At 37.1% G+C, this 20,799-nt stretch overlaps 1 protein-coding gene and 1 long non-coding RNA gene across 11 annotated transcripts in view; one reads left to right on the top strand and one right to left on the bottom strand.

Annotated features, from left to right (window-relative positions):
* Positions 1-15,977, top strand: part of LOC138175170 (uncharacterized) — a 102,021-nt gene extending 86,044 nt beyond the window's left edge. For all 7 annotated transcript variants that reach the window (XR_011171907.1, XR_011171908.1, XR_011171909.1 and 4 more), the window contains 2 exons: positions 12,464-12,594; positions 15,854-15,977. This is a non-coding gene — a long non-coding RNA (uncharacterized lncRNA). The remainder of the gene's footprint in view (positions 1-12,463; positions 12,595-15,853) is intronic.
* Positions 1-20,799, bottom strand: part of TMEM131L (transmembrane 131 like) — a 170,046-nt gene that overhangs the window by 43,044 nt on the left and 106,203 nt on the right. For all 4 annotated transcript variants that reach the window (XM_069105579.1, XM_069105580.1, XM_069105581.1 and 1 more), the window contains 11 exons: positions 20,300-20,453; positions 18,882-19,052; positions 18,125-18,194; positions 16,342-16,459; positions 15,894-16,035; positions 14,418-14,527; positions 12,499-12,571; positions 10,292-10,434; positions 8,442-8,584; positions 4,610-4,796; positions 1,983-2,168 (listed from right to left, as the gene is read on the bottom strand). In XM_069105579.1, coding sequence (XP_068961680.1) covers positions 1,983-2,168; positions 4,610-4,796; positions 8,442-8,584; positions 10,292-10,434; positions 12,499-12,571; positions 14,418-14,527; positions 15,894-16,035; positions 16,342-16,459; positions 18,125-18,194; positions 18,882-19,052; positions 20,300-20,453 — 1,497 coding nt within the window. The remainder of the gene's footprint in view (positions 1-1,982; positions 2,169-4,609; positions 4,797-8,441; positions 8,585-10,291; positions 10,435-12,498; positions 12,572-14,417; positions 14,528-15,893; positions 16,036-16,341; positions 16,460-18,124; positions 18,195-18,881; positions 19,053-20,299; positions 20,454-20,799) is intronic.

Here is a 20,799-nt window from a genome sequence, read left to right as displayed (position 1 = left end):
ACAAGGGGGACAGAGCATTAGAGGCTTAAAAAATGACAAATGCTCCATTTTAGTTGGAGTATAGGCCACACAGAGAGCAAAAGCATGAGCTAAAGTGTAAGAGGTGGAGATGAACCCAGAGGACCTTAGATATCAAGCTAAGAGAAACCAATGCAGTAAAAATTAGGAGGGAAAGTGTTTAACTGGGAAAAACTTTGCAGCAGATTTCAGGTCAGATAGCCAAGTTAGAGAGTGACTCAAATATATAAAAATAAGAGCCAGTGGTAACAGATAAATGATCAAAGAAAACAAACAGGCAGTTCTCAAAAAAGAAGGAAGGGGAAGAAGAGATGGAAGAAGAACAGAAAAACAATACAGTCGGGGTGGCCAGGTAGCACAGCAAGTAAGAGCACCGGCCCCAGTGTCAGGATGACCTGGGGATCGAATCCGGGCTCAGACACTTAGCACCACACCCAGAAACTTAACCCCAATTGCTTTGCTTAAAAAAAAATAATACAGTCTATCAATCATTATACAGAAAAAAAAAAGTGATCCAAATAAGGAAATGATCAAATTTGTTGGGGTTTTTTTTTCAAGGTCATAAGAGAAAATTTTTGTTAATAAGTAGAAGAATAACAACTAGATTTGTGCATAATATTAATCAGGCAGACATTTTAAAATGGGCTGAATCGGGGGAAAGATAATTAGGTAAACCAGCAAAGAGACTACAGAAATAGACCAAGTTAGTAGTAACAACAGCCTATACCAAGATGGTGGCAGTGGAAAAGAAAGGAAGGAATGCTAAAATGAGAACAAGTTTAATGATCTCTAAGATCCCTTCCAAATCTAAATTTATTATTCTATGCTTATATGTGAAAGTAATCCAGAATGTAGAAATACAAGGAAAAAATAAAAAATATCAGATTTTTGATCCTTGAGGGTGACAGAGAAATCAGAAGGAAGACTTGGTTTTTATGTTTCCAATTTGCTGGGTTGGAAATGCTGCTGAAACACTGAGACAACCAGAAACTGGAAATGCAAGTTTGGAGTTAAGAAAAGAGAGGTCAGTGTTATAGATATATCTGGGGGCAAGCAAATACATAAGAGACAACAGCTGAACCCAGACAAGGAGATGGAACTACCAAGGAAGGGAATATGGAGAAATAAGGCACAAGATAAACATTACAGTAAGAGACTGGGAAAGGAAGCCAGTGAAAGAGACTCAGAAATTGAACTAAAACCAGGAAAATGCATTGTCACAGAAGTTAAGGGAAGCAAATGGTTCATCCCAGAAAAATGCAAGTTCAAAGGAAGGTTCTGACTGGCCCTAGAAAAGAAGAACTAAGAACAACTGCTAGTAGTTTCAAAGAAGAAAATTTAGGTTTGATATAAGGGAAAAACTTCCTAACAGAGCAAACCAAAATGGGAAAGAGATGCCTTGGGAGACAGAGACTCTCAATGGAGGTCTTCAAGCAAAGGCTAACCACTTTAGGGGTGTGTTATAGTAGAGATTTTTTTTTTACAAGTGCTGTGCCCTACACATAATAAGGGCTTGATAATTACTGAATTAAAGGGAACTTAGTAGGGAGAAGAGAAGAAAGGTTAAGAGTGAAATGTTGTGATAGGACAAAGAGAATGAAGACAGCAAACAGATAACTGGATTAAATAAGAATTAGATTCCTAGTGTACACAGGTAAAATAACATTGAGTTCTATTACACTGGCTCATCACCTATGAACATGGTCTACTAAGCCCTTGTTATTGTGCTAAGTCCTCATAACAAAAAGAAAACTAACAATTAGAGGTTATTGCTGTTTTTAAATACCCAGTGGTATGGTAGCAGGCTCAAAGCAATACAAAACTGTCAATTCTGCATGCTCTGATTACTCAATACACCAGGACACCATATGTTCATGCACTCTTCAGGTACTCACCTGACAATTTCTAATCCCTGAGAAGGGGATTCAGAGGAAGTTTATGGACACAGAGAGCCAGAGATTTACCTGACAAAGAGGACTGTGAGTTTCCAGAAAGACTCTTCCCAGCTGGGCCCTGGTACGACATCAGCACATAAAGGTAACAAGTGATGAGGCAGGGTGACATTGAGTGTAAAATGGAATTCTAGGTCCGCAGCAGTCACAAGAGTCAGCTCCCGAATAACCCATGAAGAAGTAAAGTCAGGAGTAAACCTGTCAACCAAAGGAATCATTAGCTTCTATTCACTGCAGAATCCTGAGGGCTCTTTTATGTCATTATCAAGGAGAGGCATCCCTAATCTGGGGTCCATGAACCTGTTTTTCTAATATTTTGATAATTTCATTTGAATATAACTGATTTTCTTTGTATTTAATTTTATTCATTTAAAAATATTCTGAGAAAAGGTCCATCATCAAAATTCCAAAGGGAGCCTTGACACAACAGTGGGCTAATGAAGAAAGCAACAATACCATAATTCTCTAGAACTTTAAATACTTTGTCAATCTAATTCATTTTTTCATCTTAACTATGTCTCCCCCAGATATGTAAAAATAATACACCCTCCCAATTTTGGAAGCCAGCTATCTTGGTGTCTTAGTCTGAATTCATTTCATTTTTAAGGTGACAGACTTAATGGAGCAGCCACAACCACCATCACTGCTACACTTTCAGTTAGCAGTCCCATTAAGTAGAAAGATGTGCCTTTCCCCACCCCAAAATGAAATTTCTGTCAGAAATATCAGTGTCAGTGGTAAAAAAGAAGAAAAAACACAGCTTAGGAAATGTAAAGATGAATTACAGTTTTAAAAAAGTAAAGAGGTGTATTTGCTATATGATAAACCACTAATAATAAAACATCAAATTTACTATAAATGTCTGTACCTAGGATTCATGGAAGAGAAAAAGAGCCTAGGAAGCGGGAGAAGAGGTATGACCCATGCTCAGGCAGGGAAGATGATGTGCATAGTAGGCTCCAAATCCCTAAAGAGACTGGTAATCGAGGGGCCACAGCTCCCTGGCAATACCTGAAGTATTTCCAAGTTTTAGCCAACTGAGCCTTCATTCTACCCTTCTCAGAGGAACAAAAGGGGCTGTTGTGAGAAAAGAGTATCCCTCATAATATCCTTTCTTCCTCTCTGTCACTCTAAATGCAATAAGTCAGGTTTCAAATGACATTCAGCTGGAAGATTTTTTCAATCCATGGACCTGACTGAATCACTTAATCTTTCTCGGCCCCAGCTTACTCTCCTACATAATGAGGAAGTTGTATTAAATGATTGTTAAGCTCCCCCCAAACTCTAAATCTATAATCTTAGAATAGTAACTTCAGGGAAACTTTTGCCCTAGTTAATGATGTCTGAAATGCCTTTAATAAGGAAAGCAAGATTTTCCCAACGAGTAAAAAAAAAATGCAAAAAAATGTAAACGCCCAGCTAAGGAAATACTCGATTATGACTAAATATGTGAAACACTAAATTGGTTCAATTTCCTCATGTGTAAAATGAAAGGATAGGACTAGATGGCTTCTTAGGTTTTTTCCAATTCTAGAGTCCAATTCTGAATCCTATAAACTATATTCTAGAATCCTAAACCTATATTCTAAATGAGGGCCAGAAACAGGTGCAGAGGAGGATGTGGTGGTATAGGGAAATATGGAGTAATGGAAAAAATGTTGACAGAAAAGATTTACATTTGAGTTCAACCTCAGGCACTATCTGTGTAATCATGAAAAAATTATTTGACCTTTCCTGAGACTCAGTTTCTTCATCTATATAGCAGAGATAATAAATCACAGAGATAATAAACAGCCAAAAAAAACCCAAAAACTTTACAATTTTGCTTAGGATCAGCTTGATACCGTCTAAAACCTTCAAGTAGATTATGGGCAAAATCAAGCCATGGACTAAGGCATGTGGCCACAAATGTAGATAATTCAGGATATGAAAAGGAATCTAGATGATCAGATTTCCCTATCTCCCCCCTAATTTTAGGGATGAAGAAATCAAGAAACACAAAGGTGGCCCAAAGTGGTCAGATTTAAAAAAAAAAAAAAAAAAACAGACCCACTAGTCTCAATAAAGCCCACTTCAAAATGACATGCCATATTTTCATGCAATTGGTCAGCAGTCATTTGATGGATTTTTGTTCAACAAAAAGGATTCTCCTTCCTACAATTTTTCAGTTTGTCCAACTAGTGATTACCACAAAGTGAATTGTTGAGATTTTTTAAAATGCCCACTCATAGCTGCTATCAAGGAAAATTGGTTGGCTTTCTTATTTGTAGGTATTATGAGAATGCGGAATAAAGAGTAAACCCTAGAGCCCTCCTCAAGCAGCAAGAACTATATATGACGAAAATAAAACCAATTGAGGGATCTATAAGCCAAAAGGCCACGTTTCATTGAGATACAAAAAGAAAAAAAAGTATCTGACTTTTTTTCAATCTGCTCAAACCCATCATAACTGGTCACACATATCTTGCCCAAAACACTACACAGTAATATGCTATGATTTTTAAAAAAATTCCTTGATCCAAATATTTTGAAACAATATACAGAGATTTCAAAATCCATTGCTACTGGGGTTTCCTCCTGTAAGAGACAGAGTTCATAGTCCACATAAAGTGAAATACTGCTAAGTCCCCAAAGCTTACACAATGCTGATCTCTCGGGATGAGTTTGGATCCAGGGAAAACTCTCGGCAGCCAAGCACTTCAAACCCATAGCCTTGACAATTATACCCATTGATCTTCATTGAAGAAACCGTTGTGGTAAGAAGACCAACATTCTCAACCTTGAAGGTTTTGGTAATAGATAAGATTTGCTTACTGTCCTTCAATTCTAGGGAAGACAAAAGTAACATTTGGTAAGGAAGTAATTGTTAAATGTTTTGAAAACAATTTTATATCAACAGGAGTTATTAAACACCACTGATTACAAAATCAAAATCAATCAGCATGAGCATGACAAAGTATGGTTTCAGCTTAATTTTTACAACCATCAGAATGACCCAATGTTCTATTTATCTCAAGAAATAATACGCTTGAGGCTCTTCACAATCTGGCTTTACTATGTACAAGACAGCAATTGGTGATCCACTCACAAATTAGTAAATATAAGAAAATCTGAGGGAAAAGAGAACACCAAAAACCAGAAGTAGAAATGGGGAAGGGAGGGAGGGCATCAATGAAGCCTCAGTAGATAGAGATGGGAGTATCTGAACTGAGCTTTTAAGGAAATAAAGATTCTGAGGGACAGAGATAAAGACTTGAGTATATTCAAGGAATGGAGAATAGTCCAGAGCTTAGGGGATAAACTAATATTGGCTACAACATGGAACATGTAACAGCAGTTATATAAAATAAGACTGGAAAGGTAGGAACAGAAAGCCTTCCCTCACCCTTCTTAATTATAGTGCCTTCTCCCTATTATTCCTTATCCTGCACATAGCTTGTTTTGTATATATTTGTTTGCATGTTGTCTCCCCCGCTAGATTGTAAGCTCCTTGAGGGCAGGGACTATCTTCTGCTTCTTTTTGCATCTTCAACACTTTAGCACAGTGGTTGGCACATAGTAGGTGCTTAATAATAATTACTGATTTAATTGAATTGGACAGGCTGAGAAGTTTGTATTTTATCCTAGGGGCAACAAACAGGAAACAACTGAGTTGTGAACAGGGGAGTAGAATGGTCTGATCTCTACCTAAGGGGAAAGAGTAGAACTAAGGAGATTAATTAGGAGCCGACTGAAATAGTCCAAATGAGAAATGATAAAAGGGTCCAATCTAGGGTGGGAGTTGACAACGTGAGTGGAGAGAAAGGAAAGAAGGGATGAGATGTGTTGGTGGTGGAATCAACAAGATTTGACAAATAATTGGATACAAGTATTTTGATACAATATACACAGATTTAAAAATCTACTGCTACTGGGGTTTCCCCCCTAACTACTTAAATGTAAGAGGCAAGGTTCACAGTTCACATAAAGTGAAATACTGCTAAGGCCCCCCCACCCAAGCTTATACAATGATGACAGTAGGGGTGGAATGGGGAAAAGGAAAGAGTCAAGGATGATTTGAGGGTAAAAGCTTGGAAGGATTAGCAGTGCACTTAAGAAGAACAGGGAATTCTAAAGGATGCGTGGGTTTGGATTGGAAGATCATGAGTACCATGTGAGGCATCCTCAGTCTGAGATGGTGAATGGGGCTGTACAAGATGTGGTGCCCAGGGGACAGCTGGGACACAAAACTGGGATTCCAGAGCTGAATGGTTTGTGAATGAGAGAGAGGATGGGGAGCTGATGAGCTCAAGAAGGGAGAGAAAAGGAAAACAGAGGGAAGGGCAGGGGAGAACCCCCTCCCTGAGGAGAAAGGAGACAGAAAATGACCCAGGAAAGAAGCCAGAGAGAGTACAGCCAGATGTCCTGGAAAAACCAGAGGTGGAAAGTTATTGTAAAATAGTGTTTTCAGAAACTCCAAAGCCCATAATCCACGTCACAGATTAAGTCAGATTGTCATCTTAGGTCCCACATCAGTTTTGCCCCTTACTACCCATATGTCCTCAGCTAAAACAGCTACCATCTCTATGGCCTCTGCTTACTCTTCCAGAAAATAGGGGCATCTGAATGAGTGGCTGTCAGAATCAAAGGAAATTGCCTAAGGGAAGCACTGTGCAAAGGGAATGCAGTATTGTTATTATCACCATTATTATTATAGTTATTCTGTCTGTGCTATTTAACTAACATGATGCCCTCTGTGCAGGTAACACAAACACAGGTAAAAAGGTGAGTCAGGCCAGGGTGTGTCTAGGGGAAATCATCCTCTTATGCAAGGGCCACCCCATGAAGGAGCTGAGAAAAACAAGTTAAAACAGAGAGTATGTGAATGCATAGGGAGAGTCAGGACTCAAAAGACCTGGCAGAAATATCACAGTAGAAAAATTCACCAGATCATAGATTCAAAGTGAGAAGGGTCCTTGGTAGTCCCTGAGATCAGTATCTTCACATTTTATAGATCTAAGCAATATGCAATAATAAAGCAATAGGCCATGAAGGATTTTTTAAAAAATTCCTTACATCAAAAAATATGCATAGATTTCAAAGTATTGGGATAGAGGTTAAATGACTTGCCTGGTCATTAAGGGTCCGAAGTGTAATTCAAAAGCATCTAGGTTGCCAGGCACCGTATTAAGTGCTGGTTTGAACCTAGGTCTTCCAAGTCCAATACTATCTATTACACACTGGGTAGTAGTTCTAATCTCCATCTTAATTAAGCCAGGAGTCCTTAGCAAGAACAATAACGGCTAAGGTTTAAAATGCACCTTGCAGCTTAGTTCCACTTAATATCGCATATCTGGGGGTTGAGAGAGCAGGGCAAGTTATCATTAATCTGATAGGTTCTCTGAGAATATTTGAAGGGCTGTGCATGGTCCTCTGTGCCTGTAACAAAGTAAATCTCCCTTCCATCTACTCCTATAAGTCAGTCTTATACTGCCAGAACTTGCCCATTCAAGTCTGGCACCCAGAATCAGTCAGTACCTGTTCTCTGTACCCTGAGAGAGCTAGTACATCTCCTATGCTGGGTCTCTCTGAAGGCAAATTAAGAAACCAAAGAGCTGACTCCAATTGGCTAGATTAGGAGGGGAAGTCATCACTAATGAAGGCCTGTCCCCAAACTCAGCTTGTTTGCCTCTTATCTGGGAAAATATGGCTAATAGCTTATTGGCACTGGATCTGGGGAAGTAGTCACAATTTATGAAATTAACCCATTATGAGAGTCAAATAGACTGATGATGATTAATTCATTTAAATAAAGATGAGCAATGAATACCGTCTGAGTTGGTAAATGGAGCACAGTTAAGCATTGCACATGATTTTTTTAAAAGGAACATGAATCTTAAAAAAAAAAGTCTATCTACCTATAAATTTTCAAATTCCCCACCAATGTAGTCCCTACTGTTAAATCCATGTTACATTACATGTGTGCATATTCAAGTAATTCCCACAAATAAACATTTCCATTCAATTTAAAATGTTAACCTAAAAATGAGATCTTAATAAAGTGTTTTAGGTCCATATATGGATTTTAAAATCACAGTACTACTACAGGCCCATCTGAATGGCTGGCTTCGAACTCCCCTACCAAAAAGACTTCTAAATGCATGTTGGATATGCCATCTTTTAGCCTTATTTCCCATAAGCAAGTAACCGGTAAAATCAAATTAATTTTCTCTTTCACCATGATGCTGTAAACACCACACTGAAAATTTGACAGGATAAATTTGCTTTGGCATCTAAACCCACTATGGGCAAGCCATAACTGTGATTATCACAATCTTATCTGGTAATAAAGGGGACCAGATTATACTTGTTCATGGTCATTCTTAACTTAACTATTAGTAGCAAGACAGAGACTGATTTAAGACTGATTTAAGCCCTGAACAGCTCAGTACAATCTGTTCCCATTCAGAAGGAGGAATTCTCAATACTCACGCCGTCGGCAGTCCATGAGAGTGGATTCAGGCACCTTAAACCTAAGGGATCCTCCCGTACCAGGAAGCCTTCCACCAACTTTCAGCAACTCTCTTGCTCCAAACCCTTCCACAGTGATCATGTCAAAAATGGTCAAGTTATTTCTTTAGAGAGTAAGAAAAACAAATGTAAAGCTTTTAATTTCTGAACAAAAAAACTAATTTATAATACTATTTCTAAAACACACACACGAAAAAATAAAGGCACATTGCATGCTTAAGGGCTCTGGTCAACCTACCATAGCAATATTATACTGATACATTAAAAAAAAAAAACCTTTGATTTCATGTGGGTGTGATTCAGATTCCTTGTAGATTTAGAGAGTTACTTGAGACCAAAAGAGATTAAATACGTTTTGCATGGTTATACTAATATATGATACCATATATTATAATTATATATAACATGTATTATATCTTATGTTACATACAATATATTGTGTATATATTATAACATATAATATATATAGTAAGTGGTAGGTCTTGAAGCCTGGAAATAGACACAGCCCTCCAGTATTGCCTCACACAAATCTATTTATTTATAATAATTTAAGCAATAGTCTTTTAAAAATATTTGCAGTAAAACTCAACTATAAAGTCATGAACCCACTGGAGCACAGGCTCATAAGACTTCCAGAGCTTACAGGTACTTTTTAAAAGACAATCTAATTCAAATCATCATTATAAAGATGTAAAGACAAAACCCAAAGGGAAGTCAAACCACCCAAGTTCATACAACCAGTGAATTACAAAGTCAGGACTTGTCTCTAAATTCTAAAACTCCAGTCCATTGTTCAATATCATGCTATGGCCAATGCAGGAATATGTTTTACTTGACTATGCATATTTATTACACAGGTGTTTTTTTTTCTCTCTCCCTCTCTTCCCTTAAATAGGGGAAGGAGAAACAGCAGTGAGAAAAGATAGATTTTTGTTCATTAAAAAAAATAAAACAATAAAACTTAATTTAAAAAATAAAAATGGAAATTTGAAAAATCTTAAAACTATTATATCATGTTGCCTATACATTTTAATCCAATTAAATTACAATTAAATACAAGTGACATACATGTCAATTGTGAGCCAAACACTAGGCTGCCTGGTTTGGCTGGTTGCCCATTTACAATGTTGTCCCATTTAATATCATTTCACCTAAAACTATTCTGAGGAATCAGTTCCTTAGATTATCTCTATTTTACTGGAAAACTGTACATTATATACCACACCTCCTCATACCTCACCCCTGTTAGAATTAGTATAAATTTTCAGAGTATTTAACAGCTAATATTTCATTAAAGAGGAGGAAGCTGATAAGGCAAGCCATGTATCATTCTCCCCATCATACAGACAAATAAACTCTAATACAGGACAATTAAGTGACTCCTCACTTTACCAGAGGAAATTTCCACTAAGCCACAGCCCTTAGTCATTAAGGGAATACTTAATATAAAAAGAGAAATGGAAGGTAACATTTATTAAACACCTACTATGTGCCAGGAATTGGGTAAAAGTATTTTTCGAATATTGTTGCTTTATACTCAGAACTACCCTGGAAGGCAGGTGCCATTATCATCCCCATTTTATAGTTGAGACAAAAATTAAGCAACTTCCCCTAGGTTACCCAGCTAATAAGTGTCTGAGGCTGGGTTTGGATTCAGGTCCTCCTGACGCCATGTCTAGTCCTCTATCCAATGAGGTACTCATTGGCCTGCCTCCAATAATATAAAAAGAAGGTAAAATGACTGTGCTCTATTTAATGAACATCTGTCTTACATTTACAATCAGTGCAGATGCCTTCAGAGAAAAACCTACCTGATGAGTATAACTGAGGTTACTTTTCTATAGTCGATGGGTGTAAAAACAACGCCAACCCTTCTCCTTTCCAGGGGCTGTAAATGCAGGTGCAGCTCTTCAGACTGGGCTGTCACATGGAGGTCTTCATGGCCCTGTGCATCCTACAAGTGATTCACACACAGCTCATTAATGGAAGCACGCCTTTGCTGTTTAGCTTTACGAAACCATACTCTACAGTGGAGCAAAGCAATAACTAGGCATGAACTTACTAAAGAAAGGTAATTTCCAAAGGGGGCAAACCCTCTAGCATCATCCTACTGTGCTTTCTTGTACAGAAGGTGGAATCCTAGGGAGGGGGCATCCCTCAATTTTGTAATCAAATTTTATTCACATCTGTAAAATGTAGCTCAGTACTACAGGACCAGGAATCGGGTGCCTAGAGAGGACTTCAGAGGTTACCTGATTCAGTCTATTTTCCACCCACCCTGACAAATAGTTATCAAAACAAGCCTTTGCTCCCAGGTCCCTTATTGCTTCACAATGCTGCCCAATCTGATTAGAAGCTACCAGATAATTACCAAGTCCCTTGCTGAGTAAGCAATATAATAAATTGGTGGGGTGGGGATAACTAGTCATATGACCAATTAGGAGGTTGTGGGAAACCTTTATCTGTAAATATTTTCATGGGTCCCTGCCATGGCATCAGGAAGTATCCTTCCTGAATTTAAATCTGGCCTCAGACACTAGTTGTGTGATCCTGGCCAAGTCATTTAACCCTATTTGTCATCTGTAAAATGAGTTAGAGAAGGAAATGGCAAACCACTCCAGTATCTTTGCCAAGAAAATCTCAATTGGGGTCACAAAGAATCAGACATGACTAAAGCCAACAACAAACAAAAAATTTTTTAATTGGAATGCATAGGATAACTCATAACACTCCAGATGTGACCTAAGTGCAGACCACATATGCAAACTATATATGCATCCAATATTTATGTTATCATAGCAAAGGTAAATAATTGTGAAGATTACAAGGAAAGCTAATTTAAATAATTTCCAACTGCATCTCAAGAAAAAACAGTGGGGGCAGCTAGGTGGTGCAGTGAATAGAGCACCAGCCCTGGAGTCAGGAGGACCTGAGTTCAAATCTGACCTCAGACACTTAACACTTAACTAGCCATGTGACCTTGAGTGAGTTACTTAACCCCAATTGCCCTGCCTTCCCCCACCAAAAAGCAAAAAAAAAAAGTCACTTTTCACACTGCTTTTTACAAAACCTTTTAATTCCAATCTTGTAGTGATTAGTTTGTTATAAAAAAGTACTAACATTTCATATGTGTGAGAAGTACTCTCCTCAGAGCTAGGTCTATAGGTTTTCTATACATTTCTGACACCTAAAACGTAGAAAAGGGGGTAGAGGTGGGGAAATGAAAGTATTTCATATATACATTTTCTGAATGCCATCTTCTAGAGTAGATTTCATATAATCAAGATAAATCATTTGGTAGAATGAGTCCTTTATCTTCATCCAAAGAGCCAGAAAATCATTAAGAATGAAAACTGGGAAACTAGGCCCCCAAGTTAATAAGCAAAAAGTAATTCCAGCACACCATAATTAGCCCTGTCCATAAACACATATCAATTACTTCATACTTCTAAGAGTACTTTCTAACCCCTCAGAATAATTTCCCTTCTAACAAATGGGAAAAGTGAGGCTTTTAAGTGAGAAGGTCTGCTAAAAACACACAGTGGGTTAGCAACAGAGTCCCTTAATGGGATCAGAACCCTTGGGTCTGGCCTGCTACAATTCCCATTCAGCAATAATACCATCTGATATCACTTGTTTGCTCTCAGGGATAATCAAAAACTAAATTAACAAAGTAATTTACCAGCTAATATCAACCAACCACTACAATATACTCACGAGCTATCTAGGACACAGCAAAAGAAGTAATAGCAAAAATTGGAAGATGGGGATTAGTAATAGTATAAAATGACTTTATGGAACCCAGAGCAGATCTGGCTACACTTTGAAATTCAACATATTAAAAATTTCAAGATTTTCCTAACAAATATGACATGATACTTTTGAGGACTTAGACAGAAAACAACTACCAAAGACAGCATGCTATAACACTTTCAACATAATTAAGTGAGAACTACACATTAATGTTTTCTCTTGTTTCCTAGAATAATTCTGTCTTGGCCTAAAGTAAGCATCTTACCAGATGGGGGCACATTTCAGTAAGCTGGAATTCACCAGTTGTGAAATTAATCGTTTGGACATCAACGCCAAACCTAGGAGGAAGAAAATAAAAACGGTGGGAAAAAAATAATATTTTATTCATTTCTGTCAAAAGATAAATGAATGGTATATGCTTTTAAAGAAATGTTACTTGGCTTTCCTGTTCACCAGTGACATCTAATCATCCAATACTGATTGTGTAGAACTATCATTGGCAAAGAACTGATCACAGATTTAGAGGTAGAGGAGACCCTTTGAGGTAACTCAGTCCACAATTTACATGTAGGGAACTGAGGTCTGGAGAGATGAAGAACAAATATGTCACATCAGCACCAGAATTTGAACCCAGATCCTGACTCTAAATTCAGCAGCCTCTTCAACTTCCTTATTTGAGTTCTTTCTAAGAAAAAGCACAAGACATGAAGTGCTGGACTTGGCATCAGGAAGATCTAGGATAAAACCCTTCTTCTGATGCTGTGGTCATGGGCAAGTTGATTAACTAACCTCTGTGAGCCTCAATTTCCTCATTAGTAACCTGAAGTTGTGCAAATGGGTCTAAAAATTTCCTTCTAGCTCAAAATCATTTCCTAAAGTTACAAAATAATTCATGGGGCAAAAAAGGGAGAGTAAAAACACTGTATACATTATGGGCAAAAAGGGCTAAGAGGATATTGGAGTTGATTACCATTCTCATCTCTTTCAGCTAAAGGGAGAAATATTTTTCATTGTTGTTCAATCATTTTTCAGTCGTGTCCAACTCTTTGTGACCCCATTTGGGTTTTCTTGGCAAAGGTACTGGAGTGGTTTGCCATTTCCTTCTCCAGCTCATTTTACAGATAAGGAAACTGAGGCCAACAGGGTGAAGTGACTTGCCCAGGGTCATACAGCTAGTAAGTATCAGGTTGGATTTGAACTCAGGAAGAGGAGTCTTCCTGACTCCAGGTCTGGCATTCTATCTATTGTGCCAACAAGCTGAGATATATGTATGTGATATACACATACACACACAAATATATATATATATATATATAAATAAAAACATATACACATATGTATATTGTATATGTATATAATTTTATTTATATGTAAATTTTATTTCATTAAAGTAGATTCATATTTTCCTATTGCTCATGCTAAGTGGAATTCTTAAAATGTGTACTATTTCCTCATTCTGAATTAATTTTTATAGAATCATTACCACCAAGGGGTTGAAAGCATGACCACAAACTCAGGCAAGAGCTGAATTATAAGGGCACCACAGAGAGTGTCAAATAACAAACATCACTAGAACATGCGGATCAGTTACTACTTTCAAAAAATAACCACCAAGGGGCCAAGAGGACGAAGGTCACCTAATCCCCAGGCACAGAAGTTAACTTGTACTTTCTACGTACAAACAAGGCAAAGATTTAACATTAGAAGGGACCACAGAGATCCCTTAATAACAGATAATAAAAATGAAGCCCACGGTAGTCAGGAGTACAGCTGAGATTTGAGCCTACACCTTTTAAGTTCAAATTCAGTGCTCCTCTACCTTTCTGTCCTAGAGAATAATAATGAAGGGACTAAGTAGTTTTTCTAAACATTAATAATAGGCGTTCCTTCATGAAGCTGAATGATAATTATAATGATCAATTACACTCAGAGCCCAAGAAGAGATGTGAAGACCCACCTCCCTCCCTTCTTTGCAGAGGTGAGAGACTAGGTATGGCCCATTGACTCAGTTAATGTGTTGAATGAGTTTTGCTAAATTATTTTGTTCTTTGCTACAGGGAATGACTCTATGGGTAGGTGGGGTTTGGGAGGGAAGGTGCAGGATATATTTTGGAGGAAAGGTAATATAAAAACAATACAAACTTTAAAAAACATAAAGTTTCTTCTTAATATTAAGTACTTTACCATTTATGGAGCAGGTTCAATGCCCATTCAGGTTCAGGATATGAAGAGAGAGGGAGCAGCTGCAGAGTAACTGGGAAAGATGAGGGATTCCTCAGCACAAAATATTTCACCTAGATGGTTGAAAATTTTAAATTAAAACACCTTTATGCAATGGCACTGGAAATTAGATTGGTCAATTTAGGAGGTATGCTAGGGGAGGTATAGCAGAAGAGGGGGTGGGGGTTAACACAAAAACAAAAGAAAAATAATCCCTATACCTAAGGCCCTCCCATTCTCCTGACAAGTGGGTGATCTGGGGTTATCTTGGCAAAGACAATGAAGAGGTTTGTCATTTCTTTCTTCAGTCATTTTACAGATGAGGAAACTGAGGCACACAGGGTTAAGTGACTTGTCCCAGGTCACAATGTTACCATGTTTCCCCGATAATAAGACCTATCCCGAAAATAAGCCCTCCCCTTACTGTGTAAGATTCCTCTAAAATAAGCCCTATTGAGATTGCTACTGTAGTGAAGGTGATCCCCTGCGCTACACGCTACATTATGGTACCCTCTGTATGCACCATCCCCCCCACCCCCGGGTGAAACGCACACCACGCTCCAAGCTGCATCCAATCAGAGCTGCAGCAGTGAGCGCGTCATCCTGTTCGTCCCCAGTGATTTGCTTATTGAATAAAGGTACATTTTTTTGTTCACATTTACCTGTTTATTAAAATTGCTGTCAATGTTCATTAAAATAAGCCCTCCCCTGAAAATAAGCCCTCTGGTGTTTTTCTGTCCAAAAAAAATAATAAGACAGCGTCTTATTATCGGGGAAACACGGTACTACGTGTCTATGGCCAGATGAATTCGTTAAGTGAGTCTTTCTGATTCCTATCCTGGAACTCTATCCACTGTACAACCTAGCTGCCCATCAATAGGTTATAAGGCAGTAAAAATCTAAGCTAGGAGTGAACTGATAACATTAATGCTTATTTTCTTAATCATTTTTGTAAAGGGAATAGGACTGGAAAGGGTCACAAAAAAGCTGGCATGTGGCTTGGCTTGAACTCATTTCTCTTTAACTCTGCCTCATTTTCTATCCACTAAACCCACATTTTTATAAAAATGAAAATAAAAATAAGACAAGAGTAATTGTTTTTTTTTAAATAGGCATGCTGCCTAAATAAAATCAGACCCTGCTTGAATGTGTATGCAATATGGCAAAGAACAGTGACTTCTAAACTTTTTTAAAAAATAATTTCGTACCTTATTCTTGTGATTTTGTTTTATTTTTTCTTGAGTTAATGTATATATCAAAAGGTTTAGATAAACAATATTTTTATAGTAAATTTAATTTTCTTTTATACTTCATAATATTCTCTAGAATAACGAGACTCACAGAAATACATACATGTGCTCTCTCTCTCTCTCTCTCTCTCTCTCTCTCTGTCTCTCTAGCAAACCACTGGTATCGGAGATAAAGAACATTTATTCTCACCATACTGGTCCTGAGAGCAGATGCACTGAAGTTCAATGTAAGTCCAGGCTCTGTGATTAAACGTGGCAAAGAGGAAGCAAAGGACCCTGATTCTCGAGATTTCTTTGGATAAACAAATAGAGTCATTCCCAAAACACTCCTCCTATTTAATAAAGAAAAAGTTTTATGCAAAACATAAGCCTGCTATCTGCCAGGCACTATGCTAAGCGCTAGGGATACAGAGAAGGTCCCGACCCCCAACACCTGCCCCCCAAACAAGTAGGTATTTAATAAATGTATGTTGACTTGTAGGTATCCTTATTTTTTCCATGTATTCACATAATCTTTCTGGATATCTCAATATAAATCAACCTTTAAAATGTCATTACAACAAGGAGAATATTACACAAAATATTAATTTCATAAAGTATTCTCATGATAAATCAAAGTGTGAAACCTTTGGACACACCTGCAGACTTGACCACTTTTTATCCTCTGCCAGCTCTGATACAATGTGTTTGCAAGCTCAGAATCCACCTTCTGAGTGGAATGGTCCAAAGAAAAGCCCCCTTGCCAACGAGGAGTTGCTGGAAATGAAATCAAGTTGTTTATTTGCAATGATAGAAAACACAATTCAATTTTACTTTATACTTAAAACTTAAGCACCACATGATTCCCAGAAATATTCTGCTACTGCCTGACCAAGAAGGAAGACATCAAAGATTCTGAGAACATCAGACTTCTCTATCTGCTATCTACTCACTACTAATATCCTTCATTCCAACAGTCAACTGGATTTAATATCAAATTATCTAAATTTAATCATCCAGATTATCTATTTTGACCAGGGCTTAATCAAAACAAAGTGGACTTGTTTCTTTAAAAAACATTTGAGAACTATATTTCAATATAATTAGAAAGTTTCCTTTGCTGTCCTATGCATTTATTTTTATGTATTTAAAAATACATACACAAAATACATTTAAAAACACTATTCTGGGTAAAGGTCCATAGTTTCACCAGACCAGCATAGTGACATGACACAGAAAATGTTTACAGTAATTGTACAGCACTGTGGGTAGTGGCCTGGCCTTGAGAATCAGAGTCCTGGGCTAGGTTTATGTCTTGCCTCTGACACATACTTGTGGTGTAACTGAGACCAAGTCACTAAATCTCTCAGAAGCAGTAGGTAATTCTCTGAGGCTACAAACTAGCAGGCTGGTCAGAATCTGAGGATGGCATTTCCAAGTAGGGAATTCCCTATACTTAAGAAATTAAGAAATAATGGGTCTTAATTCATTTCCCAAAAATATTTTAACAAAATGTTCAATTTTATTGTAATCACATATAACAAACACAGGGTCTGTGAATCTATTATAAAATATCTTTTAAATGTTCCAGCTGTGGAATTTTCATTAATTTTAGTTTTAGTATTCTATTATTACTAATTTTATACACAAATCTTACTTTCCCTCATCATAAGTTCCCAGGGTATTTATTATCTCACTGCCAACAAGAGTACAGATCAATACGTGAGCATAGCTGGGCATAAAAAAAAGAAGGCACTGCAACTTACACAAGACAAGTATACCCAAAATGCTTGGTCTAAGAATTTTACTGCCATGTTCTTTACTATTTCTAGAGAACTCGAGAGGGCAATGTTCAATCAGTATAGGATCCTAATCCAACTAACAAGTTTCTGAATGTTATGATTGCTTGGAAAACAATTATTTTGAACTGGAGGTTTGGGGAAAAGTCTGGAAATGGCCCCTATACCAATACTACAGTCCTCACCCATATTTAATCCTTGTGAAAATGGTTATTGACCATCACATAACCAAAGTTTCTCAGCCTTGGCATATCACTCTGAATCCTCTATTATATCTCTCCAAACCTTGCCAGGTGGGAACAGAAGACTTTTAAGGTCCTATCTAAGGAAATACGTTATCTTATACATGAAGCCAGAGTCTCCTGACTATTCTTTGTTAAAAACAGAGCATAGTGAGGATTGAATGAACAGATACATGTACAAGAATTTTGAAAATGAATAAACAATTTCAAAAATTTAAGAGATTAATGTCACTGTCATGTTTCTTGAATTCTGGAAGAGAAATTGTCTTAAAGCATATGAAGACCATTTTTCTTAGAGTAGCATCATATGGTGTAATTATATTAATATAAAAAAGATGAATATCCCTATGTTGTTCCCCCCCAATTTCAGTTCTAACAGCAAAATTGAATAAAATACTAACCTCTATTTAATTTTCCCATGTAATAGTGCATTCCACAATGGACTACTGCCTCAGAGACGGGACTCCCTGACTACATGGAAAAGAATAAATAATTAAAAAATCAACACCAAATAGACAAACCCCAATGTACTTGCACGTGGAACATATATTAGCCTACATCTGTAGTAAACACCAATACTCTAGAAATTAGATAATCAGAATGCTAAAAATCAATAGACTCCTATCCCATCCAAATTATACTTTAACAAGAGATGACAAAATAATAACGAGCTATTTGAAAGAACAACATTTGTTCTGTCTCATGAGGTCAGTACAGATTCAATTCCACCTTCCTAGGCCTTGTAGATCAACAGGGCTATGCAGTGGGAGTCCATCCCCAAAGACAAGAATCCAACAAGTATTTGAATATGTTGAACATTAAACAAGATTTAAAGGTACCTTCTAAACCGAAGAAAAGTCTTTAATTTAAGACTATTTTGTTACATTCTTGTTCTCAGAAACCCTGATGATCTCAAATTGCTTAGGAAAACCAACCTATTAACCAGTCTTTCCAAACATATGTTTACATCATTTAGTCTATTTGAATTGATATTGAGCAAAAATCAACATTGTAATATTGCTGGATTTCAAACAAATATCAAAGAACCTAACCCTCTTTTGTATAATAGCCAATTGACAGATACTGAAAGTTAGGAGATCCTCAAATAAGTCTAATCATACACATCACATCACACATACATACACACAACAATAATACCTTGGCCGAAGGTGAATAAATATGAAGAGGTATTACAAACGTTGCACCTATGTTTGTTGTCAAAGACACATGGGTGAACATATTTACTGCAGTGTCTTTAATACCAAGTCTCAAAGAAAATATATTCCAACATCCTGGAGGTAGAAATAAGGGGCCAGTGAAATTCTGAATCTAAAAGGAAAAAAAAAATCAAAAAATATATTTTTTCTATAACTAATTACCATTAAAATCTCACCTCCAAAAGGAAACGGTACCTAAAAACTCCCCTTCAAGATTTTCCCTCTAAAAAGCGCTTCCCAGGGCAGCTAGGAGGTGCAACGAATAGCCCTGAAGTCAAGAGGACTTGAGTTCAAATACAGCCTCAGACATGACACTAGCTGTGTGACATTGGGCAAGTCACTTAACCCCAATTGTCTTGCCTTCCCTCCTCCAAAAAAAAAAAAACCCTCTTCCCAAAATGAAAAGATTGAATAAAATGGCCTGTCAAATTAAGTGTGAGATCAAATACTTTAAAAGCACATCTGTTTCGAACTCCTTGTCTTATGCCCATTATTTTAAGGAATGGTCATATAACTCCATATAAGTAACCTAAAAGCTTTCACAAATGGCAGCATTTTCCTCCAATAATATACTGCATTGATTTATTCTAGCAGACCCATTTTTAACTAAAGAATAATTTTCTTAATGCAAATTGTAAATCAGATTTGTTGTTTCCTTCTATGAAATCCTGCATTTACCACATTAATGATGCCTGACTTGTAATCAGCAAATATTCTTAACCACCACCACCATCACGATCCTGCTTCTCACCCCTCCAAAAAAAAGGGCACAGAAAAACCCATAATACAATTTGCAGTTCCATATCAGGGCCACTTCTCCCTCCACCCATGGTGCTTTAATAAAATCCAAGTGCAGTCTATAACTGGTATTGTTTTTTTACTTTATATTTATGTATTTTCCCATTACAAAGTGATTTCATTTTAGACAATTAGACCAACATGTATTTTGAAACATTTTTTTGGTTTAAAATCCAACATGTTCAAAATTTATACTGCCCCTATACCCCACCCCCCAAAAAAGAACAATCACCAATCCTATGAATGGGCAGGCAACAGAAACATTAATATAATAAACTCAGAGATGGAAAAGATCTCATAGATCGTGTAATCTAACCCTCTCATTTTATAGAGAAGGAAAATGAGGAATCAGAGGTTAAGGGATCTGCAAGAATCCAAACCATATACTATTTTCAAACATACTGCAACATGCTGCTTCCCACGACCATCTCCTGAAACAATTATTCGAAAATATGAAAAATAAAATAACTCTTTTCCTAAATAACCATACACACAAAAAGGTATTCATAACTGCCTGAGCTAGAATGAAACTAACTTCGAAAAAAATCTGCACGTACCTACCTTTAAAATTTGCTTGGTCTCCTTGGGAACAAGCACATCATTTATAACAACAATGGGACTAAAATGATTAGTGTACCAGACTGACCAAATTCTGGATGCATTCCAATGTGGCTCAAGGTGAAACTGGACTACAGAAGGGTCAATCGCAAAATATCTGTGAACAGACACACAGAATACAGAAATGAGTCTCAGGCTTTCTACTAACACTCTGAGTGAAGAGCTAACAGTGATCTCACTCTTAACTTCCAAAAAAATCAAGACATCCTAGTTATGTGGCATTGTATAATTCAGTTTGTAGATAATCTGCTCTTCCACTTCTTGGTATCCTCCTATGGCTCAGTTATTGCTGTACAAAATCATAATAAAGAGCAGGAAGAGACAGAAAGAGCCAGATCAATTAATTATTTTGTCTTTAAAGTGGGAGGAAAAAAATTATTTTAGCAGCTCTACCCAAGGAGAGGCTAGGATGAAAATCTCACCTATAAAAATAGATAGTTATC

This window comes from Petaurus breviceps, unplaced genomic scaffold (genome assembly GCF_028583685.1).
Source record: "Petaurus breviceps papuanus isolate PSGF00001 unplaced genomic scaffold, PetGlider_PUasm1.0 76, whole genome shotgun sequence".
NCBI classification, from domain to species: Eukaryota; Metazoa; Chordata; class Mammalia; order Diprotodontia; family Petauridae; genus Petaurus; species Petaurus breviceps.
The sequence above is the reverse complement of the archived record's forward strand: the minus strand, read 5'-3'. Positions and strand labels throughout refer to the sequence as shown.